The following is a 13400-nucleotide window of genomic DNA, read 5'->3' on the forward strand; positions in this document are numbered from 1 at the left end:
GTTCCATCGCTGACAGATACTACTATGACTACGACTACTGCCTTACTTACTGCCTTACTTACTACCTTACTGTACCAGTCAAAAGTTTTGACACACCTACTCATTCAAGGGTTTTTCTTTATTTTTACTATTTTCTACATCGTAGAATAATAGTGAAGACATAAACTATGAAATAACACATATGGAATCATGTAGTAACCAAAAAAGTGTTTAACAAATCAAAATACTTTGTTTGAGATTCTTGAATGTAGCCACCCTTTGCCTTGATGACAGCGTTATACACTCTTGGCATTCTCTCAACCAGCTTCACCTGGAATGCTTTTCCAACAATCTTGAAGGAGTTCCCACATATGCTGAGCACTTGGCTGCGTTTCCTTCACTCTGCAAACCAACTCATCCCAAACCATCTCAATTGGGTTGAGGTCGAGTGATTGTGGAGGCCAGGTCATCTGATGCAGCACTCCATCACTCTCCTTCTTGGTCAAATAGCCCTTACACAGCCTGCAAGTGTGTTGGGTCATTGTCCTGTTGAAAAACAAATGATAGTCCCACTAAGCACAAACCAGAATGGATTTCGTATCGCTGCAGAATGCTGTGGTAGCCATGCTGGTTAAGTGTGCCTTGAATTCTAAATAAATCAGACGGTGTCATCAGCAAAGCACCCCCACACCGTTACACCTCCTCCGCCATGCTTCACAGTGGGAACCACACATGCAGAGATCATCAGTTCACCTACTCTGCGTCTCACAAAGACATGGCGGTTGGAACTAAAAATCTCAAATTTGGACTCATCAGACCGAAGGACAGATTTCCACTGGTCTAATGTCAATTTCTTATGTTTCTTGCACCAAGCATGTCTCTTCTTCTTATTGGTGTCATTTAGTAGTGGTTTCTTTGCAGCAATTTGACCATGAAGGCCTGATTTCATGCAGTCTCCTCTGAACAGATGATATCTGTTACTTGAACTCTGTGAAGCATTTATTTGGGCTGCAGTCTGAGGTGCAGTTAATTGCCCATTTCTGAGGCTGGTAACTCTAATGAACTTATCCTCTGCTGCAGAAGTAACTCTGGGTCTTCCTTTCCTGTGGTGGTCCTCATGAGAGCCAGTTTCATCATAGAGTTTGATGGTTTTTGTGACTGCACTTGAAGAACCTTTCAAAGTCTTCAATTCTCCAGATTGTCTTAAAGTAATGATGGACTGTCATTTCTCTTATTTGAGCTGTTCTTTCCATAATATGGACTTGGTCTTTTACCGAATAGGGCCATCTTCTGTATACCACCCCTACCTTGTTACAGCACAACTGATTGGCTGAAACGCATTAAGAAGGAAAGAAATTCCACAAATGAACTTTTAACAAGGGACATCTGTTAATTCAAATCAAATCAAATTTTATTTGTCATACACATGACATACACATGGTTAGCAGATGTTAATGCGAGTGTAGCGAAATGCTTGTGCTTCTAGGTCCGACAATGCAGTAATAACCAACGAGTTATCTAACCTAACAATTCCACAACTACTACCTTATACACACAAGTGTAAAGGGATGAAGAATATGTACATAAAGATATATGAATCAGTGATGGTAAAGAACGGCATAGGCAAGATGCAGTAGATGGTATCGAGTACAGTATATACATATGAGATGAGTCATGTAGGGTATGTAAACATTATATTAAGTGGCATTGTTTAAAGTGGCTAGTGATACATTTTTTTCCATACATTTTTCCATTATTAAAGTGGCTGGAGTTGAGTCAGTATGTTGGCAGCAGCCACTCAATGTTAGTGGTGGCTGTTTAACAGTCTGATGGCCTTGATAGAAGCTGTATTTCAGTCTCTCGGTCCCTGCTTTGATGCACCTGTACTGAACTCGCCTTCTGGATGATAGCGTTGGTGAACAGGCAGTGGCTCGGGTGGTTGTTGTCCTTGATGATCTTTTTGGCTTTCCTGTGACATCGAGTGGTGTAGGTGTCCTGGAGGGCAGGTAGTTTGCCCCCGGTGATGCGTTGTGCAGACCTCACTACCCTCTGGAGAGCCTTACGGTTGTGGGCGGAGCAGTTGCCGTACCAGGCGGTGATACAGCCCGACAGGATGCTCTCGATTGTGCATCTGTAAAAGTTTGTGAGTGCTTTTGGTGACAAGCTGAATTTCTTCAGCCTCCTGAGGTTGAAGAGGCGCTGCTGCGCCTTCTTCACCACGCTGTCTGTGTGGGTGGACCAATTCAGTTTGTCCGTGATGTGTAAGCCGAGGAACTTAAAACTTTCCACCCTCTCCACTACTGTCCCGTCGTTTTGGATAGGGTGGTGCTCCCTCTGCTAATTGAAATGCATTCCAGGTGACTACCTCATGAAGCTGGTTGAGAGAATACCAAAAGTGTACAAAACTGTCAAGGCAAATGATGGCTACTTTTGAAGAATCTCAAATATTAAATATATTTTGATTTGTTTGGCACTTTTTTGGTTACTACATGACTCCATGTGTGTAATTTCATAGTTGTGTTGTCTTCACTATTATTCTACAATGTAGAACATAGTAAAAATGAACACTAACCCTTGAATGAGTAGGTGTCCTAACTCTTGACTGGCACTGTGTGTGATATATATATATATATATATATATATATATATATATATATATATATTTAATCATTGAAACGGCATGTCTATTACATGATTATAGCATCGCTGCCTAAGGATTTACTGTTGGCTGTTGAAACTGGATGCTTTTTTGTTATTATTTGAAAGGGTGATTCTATTCTATTTAGTAGCTTTTATTACAGAATGGCTCCAACGGTGTGGGGTAGCTTGGAGCTAGTGCATCCTTTAAAGAGGTGTGTGTGTGTGTGTGTGTATGTGTGTGTGTGTGTGTGTGTGTGTGTGTGTGTGTGTGTGTGTGTGTGTGTGTACAGTTGAAGTCTGAAGTTTACATACACCTTAGCCAAGTACATTTAAACTCCGTTTTTCTCAATTCCCGACTTTTAATCCTTGTAAAAAAATCCCTATCTTAGGTCAGTTAGGATCACCACTTTATTTTTAAGAATGTGACATTTCAGAATAATAGTAGAGAAAATAATTTCAGCTTTTCATTCATCACATTCCCAGTGGGTCAGAAGTTTACATACACTCAATAAATGTTAACTTCCGACTTCAACTGTAGGTCCCTTAATTTACCTCGTACTCCTGCACATCAACTCTGCACTAGTACTCCCTGTCTATAGCAATGTTATTTTTACTTGTTATTCACTGTGTATTTTTTTCCTTGTGTCACTATTTCTGTTTTATATCTTTAACTCTGCATTGTTGGAAAAGGAGCCGTAAGTAATCATTTCACTGTTAGTCGAAGCATGTTTACGAAGCATGTGACAAATAACATCTCATTGGATTTTTATTTTATTTTATTCATACATGTTAGGTGCACAAATGGGGGTCGCAATAAATCAGATTGGGGGCTGCATGTTTGGCACCCCTGCTGGAAATAGGGGCTGTTGATTAAGCTGTTTCTTCAAAGTGTTTAGGTGTTGAGTAGGCCTGTTGAAAAGGTGGAGCTGTTAGTGAGGCCCTAGTCTCTTGTGTTTTGTCTGCCTTGCTTTGGGGCTTCCCGTCCAGTTCCTCCCTGTCTGCCCTGGTTCCTGGCTGAACCTGAGGCAGCTGTGCTGATAAACCTGCAGGATTATAGGGCCTGTTCGCCCTGAACAGCACAAGATCAGAGGGACAGGAGCCACTCTATCCTCTAGCACCACCAGAGTCCCTCAGGGACAGCGAGAGAGGGGAGATCATGGAGGAAGAAGGGGAAAGGGAAGGAAACGGGGATGAGAGTCAGTGGAATAGGGGGAAAGTATTGGTCAAATGGGATTGGTGAAAAAGGAAAGATCTCATTAGAGTATCTTGACTGCATAATGCTATTGGAAATAAAGATGCAGAGTAAATGTGGAGTATGAAAGTGTTCCAGTATTTTATGCCCCTTTATCTACAGCGCATACATACAGTACTTTACAGGTTATACAATGACATTAGGGATGATCTTTTTCCATCAACTGTCCAGCCAAAATGATCATTTTAACAGTCTAGATGAAAATAATGAAAGAAAATATATTTTATCAGGTAACAAAATTGTAAATTTTTGTTTAGATTACATCATGTATTATAACTGATATGTACCATGATTGACTATGAATGTTTTGTATCAATTCTATTTTAGTGGTCTGCAATGTGTTTTATTGTACCATTGTGTGACATTTGTCTAAGTATCTAACTATTTTATTTCTTATAACTACATAGTAGTTTTGTTGCGTGTAAACAAACAGGTGAACGCTTTTGGATAAAAGTTGCAACTGCATCCCATGAGAAGGTCACAATCAATGAATTAACATTTACTAAATGTCTCCTCCATGAGGTTGACAAGTGAATTGCTTCTTATGACGGATAGAGGCAGTAGCTGGTTTAAGTATAAAGTGATGAAAGACACTAACGTGACTCAATACACAGAACCCCCTTAAATCTTAAAAATGCAATATGTATATAGAAATCTACAGATTATTCAGTGAAATCAGAATCACCTTTATTAGCCAAATACATTAGCATGTACAGGACTTTGACTCTGTGAAATGGTGCTGCCACAATAAACAGAATATACAGACAAACAGAATATACGGACAAGCTATATAGACACAGAATTTACACAATCCACATACAGTATGTAGACAATGAACACCACGCTAAAAACGACAGATTACACTATAAGCTACATTAAGAATTGTACATGTATAGATGTATGAATAAATCAATTTACGGGATGATATGCTATAAGGGAAATATACACTCACCGGCCTGTTCACAAAAATGGATCGCTCCTACAGAGTGAGTCACATGGCCGTGGCTTGCTAGTATATAAAGCAAGCAGACAGGCATCGAGGCATTCAGTTACTGTTCGATTGAACGTTACAATGGGCAAAACAAGTGACCTAAGCGACTTACATGCTGATCGGACCGCAAGCGTTGCAAAATAAATGTCATTCAATCATTGCACCCACACTGCTCACGGGTGTCAACGAGCGTCTGTGTAGCCAAGTGTTAAAATAGAACTTAGTTCTATTTGTGACGCTTGATGTGCTGCAAGTCCTGCCTCTCCCATCTCCTCATTGGTTTTTAGGAGCATATACCCACATGCCATCTCCTCATTGGTTTTTAAGAGCATATACCCATGTGGGTGATTGACAGGTGAACTGAGGTTTACACTCCAGTCCAGTTGGTTGTGGTAATGTACCTTAAAGTTGGTTGCCAACTGCCATACAGTATTAAGTCCAAAGAAGAAGTCTGAAGGAGGAGAGATTACTAGAAAACAAACTTTTACCCTTTTATCTGTGGATTAATTGTCATAATAGAGGACCTTGTGCATTTCAGGTAAAATAAAACCCCAATGTTTATACCCCAGGACAAATTAGCTAGCAACAGCATGCTAGCTAGCTAAATTTCCATAAATGTTTAATGCTTTTCGACCTGTCCCCAAATTAATATTGTTGGTTCAGAGTGTGTCCTGAACACGTATGGTGTGGGGGGGACAAAATCAACATGCGCGCAATGGTGCACGATAACAGCTCGTGGATGAGTGAGGTCGAAGGAGAATGGCAAGAATTGTGCAAACTAACAGGCGGTCCACAAATACAAATAATGGTGCAGTACAACAGTGGTGTGCAGAATGGCATATCGGAAGTCACAACTCATCGATCCTTGTCACAGATTGGCTATTGCAGCAGATGACCACACTGGGAGTAATGTGCAGTTTTATGAAAGTGCAGGGTGCATCGTCCTTAGATGAATAGTAAACAGTGCCTAGTCCTTGAATGAGGAGATCATTGTGACCGGTTGGTAAGGGCCACGGCATGGGGGAAGAAGCTGTTCAGGTGGTGGGATGTTTTGGTCGTGATTGACCTAAAAAATCACTTCAATGTTATCAATGCACATAATCATATTCCAGGTATACATACAGGACAAACACAAGCATGTATCTCACAAATAAATAATTAGATTGCATTGACCATGCTCTTTGAACTGATTTGAGCCAATAAATGTTGTTCCAACAATTAGGAAATACAGTACTATTTCAGAAACAATACACTTTCTGAAGTCAAATAAAATGTTGCTATTACAGCAAGCTTTCAAAATCACATGAAGTGCAACACCCCAATAGTGAATGAAACTGACATGTAAATGTATGTGCCAAATACTGTTTGGCATTGTCTAGTACTGCATTTGCTGATAGCTACTATTTATTTTTTGCTTACTATGACTGTGAGATGTAGTTGTCGCTCTTAGCTACCTTAAGATTAATACACTAACTGTTAATCCCTCTGGATAAGAGCATCTGCTAAATGGCTAAAATGTTAAATGCTAAATGTGTCGAACAAATTGAATGGATTGAAAATATGTATTTCAAAAAGACATGAAGGAAGTGCAACCCTACTCAACTAAAGATTCAGTTGTTCAAACAAACATGCAGAAGCCACAAACAAAACATCACACAACAGACAGCACTAAGCATTAAAACCACTAATGCTGGTTATAATCTCTAAAGGCACGGGGTAGTTAACTCTTCCCCTAGCTACAGGGCAGTGAGGGTACTATCTCACGTTTCAGGGTAGAGTTACAGTAGGGATTTCATGAGTCTTGTATCATCAGCAGATACACTCTTCCCTCCCACAGAGAGAGATACAGTACTAGAATAACACTGACCAGCTCTCTGGGTATCACTTCTAAATGTCTCTTACCTGATGGTGGATCATGTGTAACTGCAGCAGACCGCTTAATGGGCTTACACAACAAGAGTTGTGCTAGACCTGTAACATTCCTGCAATTTTTACATTTCTTGAATTTATAACAGACTCAACACGGAATATGCCACTTTCCATCCAGTAGCAACTCACCTGGGGCCAAACCGTCAACATTCAGTAGGGAGGGACTTAAAAGGAGGGACATGAAATTAATCATACAAATGGTGATACGAATAAAAACAGCGTCATTGAAATAAAGTCCTCAATCCTCATAAGCTGGAAAGTTCCATAACCTGAGAGAAAGGATGAAAAATAGAAGACTGAAAGAAAATAACACGCAGGATGCTGCTGTGGTCCAGTATGGGGGACATCAAACACTATAGTCCAGCTCTGCATTCAGCGTTGTGTACATCTCATAGATTGCATCCACTGTGGCCGTGTAATTGATGAGGAACTGGCGTACACTAGCCATGCAGTCCTCCTCTCTAACCTCTTGACCTTTTGACAGGGCCTTTATAAAGTCTGACTTATAGGGTGCTGCAAGCAATGCCGCCTGGAGGGGACAAAGAGAAATCCAGTTGTTACATAGTTACTACACCTTGGCTGGGCAGTTCATCTACATTCAAATTCAATCCGTCGTTTTCAGTTATTACATGTAGAAATTAAGTTCAATATGAAATCAATACATTCAGAGGTGCTTGAGAACCAGGGTTAAGTAGAACACCAAGTCACAAGTAAAAGGCTAGGAGGTCAAGACTATGCTACCACATGACTGTAGTCACATGGTCTCACCTTAAAGATCTTCTGCACTAGCCAGCCGTGGTATTTCTTCAGGGCCTGGTCGTAGGCTTTGGTGATGTTGACACGGATGAGGTTAGGGTTGTTCTCATCTTTCTCTCCATCTGCCAAGCTCTGAAGCAGGATCTGGATGAAACGGAGGCCTCTGCGGGAGAGAGGACAATCAGCTTAACTCATTTGATTTCAGTCACAACATTATTCATGACGTGCAGATCTCTATCTAGAAATAAGAACACCATTTCACAGCCTCTAGTCAGCCCACTGTAAACACAGCCTTAAACACATTCAGGTGAAATGAATCTGAGCTCACCTCTTCAGCCACATCAGGGCCAAGGTGGCTCCCACTTTGGGCCACTCTGTGCCATATGCCTCCTTCTCTGACTCCACTATCTGCTGTAGTGTTGCATACTTGGCAGGGTCCTTGTCATACACACTTCTGATTTTCTGGAAGGAAATTATTACCAACAAAATGTATAGACGTAGGCATTTGTTGCTGTAGGGTTACTCTTATTTCAAGGCACAATTAGAGGGTGTGGAAAATATACTTACTGTTATATTGCCACTGATGTCTGATTTGATAGGAACAAATACTTTTGACCCCAGGCAGTCTGGAAAGAAGAAAGAGAGGGACAAAACATTGGATTGAAATGCAACCAAGCAGTTATGAGTAAATGCAGACACAGCATCTTGGATATAGCCGGAGAAACATCCTTGGGGAAGGAAAGAATAGAATAGAAATGACACTTATTCTCCCACAATGCTTATGTGAATTATATGAAAGTTTCTTGTTGGGCAATCAATAGAGAAAAGGGTCCATTCAAGTCTAAAGTCACAAGGAGGCCAATGCAGCAGGCAGTGTGGGAGGAGAGAGAGAAGAGCTACAGCAGCTGCATACTAATTCACATGGCCCCTCTTGCACTTTGGTTTCACCACCTCAATACTTCCTCTGTTTTAAAATCAGATTATTACACTTTATGTTAAGACTATTCCTTGACATTTCCAATATGTAAAAACAACATCGTGGAAGGTTGTTACCACACAGACACTACTAGCGCATTTAAATCTCAAAATGAGCCTATGATTGAGCCACCCACAAAGAGTTTATTTGCGGATCATTCAAAATGTAATAACAGGTTATTATGGTAGGCCTACTCTATTCGGTTGGGTGATGGTCATCTTTATGCAACTCTGTCGTTAACAAAGCGATTATAACGGCGCTGTACTTACTCAACGTCATATGTTATTTATTCAACAAGGTCAATGGCACTGTCTAGCCAACTTAGTCAAACCTGTGTTGGTTTCTTAGACTAAATACACATTTAAGTTGATTGTTTTTCATTTAGTTCAGTCTATTTCTAAATGTTGTTATAGGGGAAGACAATCGTGAAAAGTGAAACAAAAAGAAAATGAAGTGACGGCATTTTCTAAGGTATCGGTGACTGTGAGACAACTTGAGCCCCTCTCCAGTTTCATGAAGACCAATGAATGTGATAGGCTACAGGTCGTCTACCGACCGTTCAGGTGTACTTCTGTACTCACCAAAAAAAAGCGGAAGATATGCCACTGACTCCAGAAAGAACTTTGTATCCACTGATTTGTCGACTGGAAGTTCTCCAAATTGGTTATCCATTAAAAGTGACATCGTTTTCTGAAATGGTATGTGACTAACTACAGAATGATAACGACTGCTGTCTGTGAATAATAAACCCGGAACTGTCTTCCGTGTTCACTGTCTTCTACGCCTACGGCAAGGCAACTGTATACTCTGGCAAGGCTCACTGACTTGGCAGGGGGCGCGCCCTGATCGTTTCACGTCATCAACAGGTGTTAGAAAGTGAAAGAAAAAATGTTTGCGTGAGATACGCTAGAAATGAAACATTCTACCTTCTTGGACTGAGCAAGCCTTACATATGCAGTTTTAAAAACGGTTATTCGTTGTACTAAGAGTAGTAGTGTAAAGATCTAATTTATAGTAAAAGCATTGCATGAATCTATCATCATATTTGCAGGTCCGGGAAAAATAGCATTTTATAAAAATGTCGTGCAATTCTACATCATTTTATATATTACGGGATAATGGACAGAGAGAAAGGCCTATGTGTTAATTTCATTTTCATCCCGGAGTCGCCTCTTCACTTTTGACGTTGAGACGGGTGTTTTGCGGGTACTATTTAATGAAGCTGCCAATTGAGGACTTGTGAGGCATCTGTTTCTCAAACTAGACACTCTAATGTACTTGTCCTCTTGCTCAGTTGTACACCGGGGCCTCCCACTCCTCTTTCTATTCTGGTTAGAGCCAGTTTGCAGCGTTGTACAGTGTTGTACGAGATCTTCAGTTTCTTGCCAATTTCTCGCATGGAACAGCCTTAATTTCTCAGAACAAGAATAGACTGGCGAGATTCAGAAGAAAGGTCTTTGCTTCTGGCCATTTTGAGCCTGTAATCAAACCCACAAATGCTGATGCTCCAGATACTCAACTAGTCTAAAGAAGGCCAGTTTTATTGCTTCTTTAATCAGAACAACAGCTTTCAGCTGTGCTAACATAATTGTAAAAGGGTTTTCTAATGATCAATTAGCCTTTTAAAATGAAAAACTTGGATTAGCTAACACAACGTACCATTAGAACACAGACGGGATGGTTGTTGATAAAGGGCCTCTGTACGCCTATGTAGATATTCCATTAAAATTCAGCCGTTTCCAGCTACAATAGTAATTTACAACATTAACAATGTCTACAATGTATTTCTGATTAATTTAATGTTATTTTAATGGACGAAAAATATGCTTTTCTTTCAAAAACAAGGACATTTCTAAGTGACCCCAAACTTTTGAACGGTAGTGTAATGTGGGTGTGTGCATGAGCGAGTACATGTGTGTTAAGGGGCAGAGAATCAGAGCAGGTGGTCAGTCCATTTCAAGTGTTCAACAGTCTGATGGCTTGTAAATAGAAAACTGTTGATATCAGACCTAATGCTCGGATACCATCTGCCTGACTGGCTTGTGTGGGGTCCTTGATGATGCTGAGTGCCTTCCTCAGACACCGTTTCATGTAGATGTGCTGGATGGGTGGGTGTAATGTCCCAATGATGTACTGGGCCATCTTCATCAACCGTTGGAGGGCCTTGCGGTCATGGATGGAGAAATTCCAGTACCAGGCCGCATTTCTTCAGGCATCTTAGAAAGTAGAGACGCTGTTGCGCCCTCTTGACAAGAGTGTGATTTTGTTAGTCCCTGACAAGTCCTTGGTGATGTGGATGCCTAAGAACTTAAAACTCTCTCTACCGAAGTCCTGTTTATGTGGATCGCGGCAAGGACACCTGTATCTTTGTAGTGACTGGGTGTATTGATACACCATCCAAAGTGTAATTAATAACTTCACCATGCTCAAAGGAATATTCAATGTCTGCTTCTTTTTTTTTACCCATCTACCAATAGGTGTGCTTCTTTGTGAGGCATTGGAAAACCTCCCTGGTACTTGTGGTTGAATCTCGACTGAGGGACTGTACAGATAATTGTATGTGTGGGATACAGAGTCATTCAAAAATCATGTTAAACACTATTATTGCACACAGAGTGAGTCCATGCAACTTTCGTTACTTGTTAAGAACATTTTTACTCGTGAACTTATTTAGGCTTGCCATAACAAAGGGGTTAAATACATATTGATTCAAGAGTGGGTACAGTGTGCCTGGTATGCTGGCCTTGATGTGGGCCATGAACAGCCTCCCGAAGCCTTCACGATGACTGAGGTGAGCGCCATGGGGCAATAGTCATTTGGGCATGTCACCTTGTTTTTCTTGGGCACTGGGATGATGGTTGTCTCCTTAAAGCAGGTGGGGACTGCAGCCTGGGACAGGGACAGATTGAAGATGTGCAAGAAGACGCCCGCAAGCTGGTTAACACACACTCTGAGGACGTGGCCAGGTATGCTATCTGGGCCTACGGCTTTGTGAGTGTTCACTCTTCAGAGTTTTCCTAACGTCAGCCTCGGAAAATGAAAGCACCCGGTCGTCCAAAGCAGCAAGACTCTTCCTGTTTGGCTCGGTTGTCTGCATTGAAGCGAGCATAGAATGGGTTAAACTCGTCTGGGAGGGAGGCTTAGGTGGGCACCGCAGTTGGATTTGCCTTTGTATTCTGTGATAGTCTGTAGTCCTTGCCAAATGCAATGCAAGTCTGCAAGTCTGAGAACATAAATTCAAGTTTGAGTCTGTATTGTGTTTTTGCTTCCCTAATGAATTTTTAATTTTTTGCAGAGTTCCTACCTGCTTGCCTTGTATGCGTTGCGTCGCGTGCCAGAGTCATCAGGGTTCGTTCTGCTGACATGAATGCTGCAGTACTGGCTCTCAGCATTGTAAGGATATCTCCATTAATCCAGGGTTTTTGGTTGGGGTATGTCCAGATTGTTATTGTGGGTACATCATCAACACATTTCCTAATGGAGCCTGTGACTGACGATGTGTATTCCACATGAAGGGTTAATATGATGGCTGCCATTTTGGTTGCAGAAAGCTGATGAATTGTTCAGGAATTGCTTGGGAAATGATTTGAGATTCACATGCTGTAATATGTTGGGGATTTTTTTGAGTGGAATCGAACAAACTTGAGTAGAACCGATTTAAGGATTCAAGTATTTTTGGAGGAATTATAAGATTTAATATATAAAGATTTCGTAAAATAAAAACTTAAACTAACCCAAATGAAACTGAAATTTGAAACTTTGCCTCCTATACTAACTGAAATAAAATAAATACCATGTTCAATTATTGAGCTGGCGAAACTCAGCTTGTTTGAACAGACTGACCAGATACATTTAAATGACATGATCTTGAATTTATTCTGACATCTGACTGGTCAAAAAATATAAATATTTTCAAATGAAAAGCGATTAAGGTTACTGTATGTCAACTAGAGCCCATTCAAATGGTAAAGGTCCATTTGGCTACATTTACACAGGCAACCAATTCTGATCTTTTACCCAATTATTGGCAAAAGAGCTGATCTGATTAGTGGAAAAGATCATCAGAATTGGGCTGCCTGTGTAAATGCTGCCATAGGGACTCATTTTGTAGCCCACATGGGTTTGTCCATGTCTGGCCCAAAAGGTTAACCCCACTAGGTACCAGCTAAGATGACCATAAAGACCAACATGTTGCACTAGATCAGCAGCCTAAATACGTAATGTTTTTCTTTTCACAGCAACCTATGAACAGACTCGGATCAAACTTAAAAAGGTAGAGGAGATTTCTGATCTGCAGACGGACTCAGACATGGATGAAGAAGAGTCAACCTGACAGTAGTAACAGCGACAGCAGTACTACCCAAGGGGGATGATTTCCCTATGAATACTATCCAGGATGTGGAGGCGATGGAGCAAAATGTACTCGACATAGCTTTCCTGAATGGAAAAAACACCTTATAGTATTTCATTAATTACACAGTTAATACAATCCCCAAAGTTGTGCATGTTAGCAATCAAGTTAAGATAATTTTGGTCAAATACTACATCTGTTTGGGATTCTTGTGGTCAATTTGCAATGTACAAATGATTTCTAACTATGTTCCTGCCCCCCGAACATCCGCTCAAGGAAAATTGAATTTTAAAAAATTATGTAAATAAAAAAATATAAGAAAATTGGCCCTCGGCTAGGCGAACACAACTAGTCAAGGTACCAGTCTGTTTAGCTATCATTTCACTCCTCGTCATGCTAAACATCTTATCTTTGGCATATGACACAGAGTACAAGTGGAATGTGTGAAGGTAAACAGACTGGTACCTCGGCCACACCACAGCACACAAACTGTGTAGCATAATAGTCAAGGTATTCATATATTTAA

General features: G+C 40.8%; 1 protein-coding gene and 1 long non-coding RNA gene across 2 annotated transcripts; one reads left to right on the forward strand and one right to left on the reverse strand.

Annotated features, from left to right (window-relative positions):
* Nucleotides 1-4536: 4536 nt before the first annotated feature.
* LOC109892497 (glycolipid transfer protein) lies at nt 4537-9366 on the reverse strand. Its single transcript, XM_020485068.2, has 5 exons — nt 9105-9366; nt 8115-8173; nt 7876-8009; nt 7560-7710; nt 4537-7320 (listed from the first exon to the last, which is right to left on the reverse strand). Exons 1-5 carry the CDS (start codon nt 9205-9207, stop codon nt 7138-7140), a joined length of 630 nt encoding a protein of 209 aa, XP_020340657.1. The 5' UTR covers nt 9208-9366; the 3' UTR covers nt 4537-7137.
* LOC109892499 (uncharacterized) lies at nt 9329-13334 on the forward strand. Its single transcript, XR_002255630.2, has 4 exons — nt 9329-11314; nt 11399-11489; nt 11819-11916; nt 12762-13334. It is a non-coding gene; the product is annotated as an uncharacterized LOC109892499 (long non-coding RNA).
* The last annotated feature ends 66 nt before the right edge of the window (nt 13335-13400 follow it).

The sequence above is a fragment of the Oncorhynchus kisutch genome, linkage group LG6 (genome assembly GCF_002021735.2).
Source record: "Oncorhynchus kisutch isolate 150728-3 linkage group LG6, Okis_V2, whole genome shotgun sequence".
Taxonomy (NCBI): Eukaryota; Metazoa; Chordata; class Actinopteri; order Salmoniformes; family Salmonidae; genus Oncorhynchus; species Oncorhynchus kisutch.

Excerpts from the sequence above, each read along its gene's own strand:
- LOC109892497 (XM_020485068.2), bottom strand. The coding sequence starts at position 9,207 with ATGTCACTTTTAATGGATAACCAATTTGGAGAACTTCCAGTCGACAAA. Across the intron at positions 8,174-9,104 it reads ATATCTTCCGCTTTTTTTTG|ACTGCCTGGGGTCAAAAGTA; the intron begins GTGAGTACAGAA and ends TCTTCTTTCCAG. Across the intron at positions 7,711-7,875 it reads GCCCTGATGTGGCTGAAGAG|AGGCCTCCGTTTCATCCAGA; the intron begins GTGAGCTCAGAT and ends TCTCTCCCGCAG.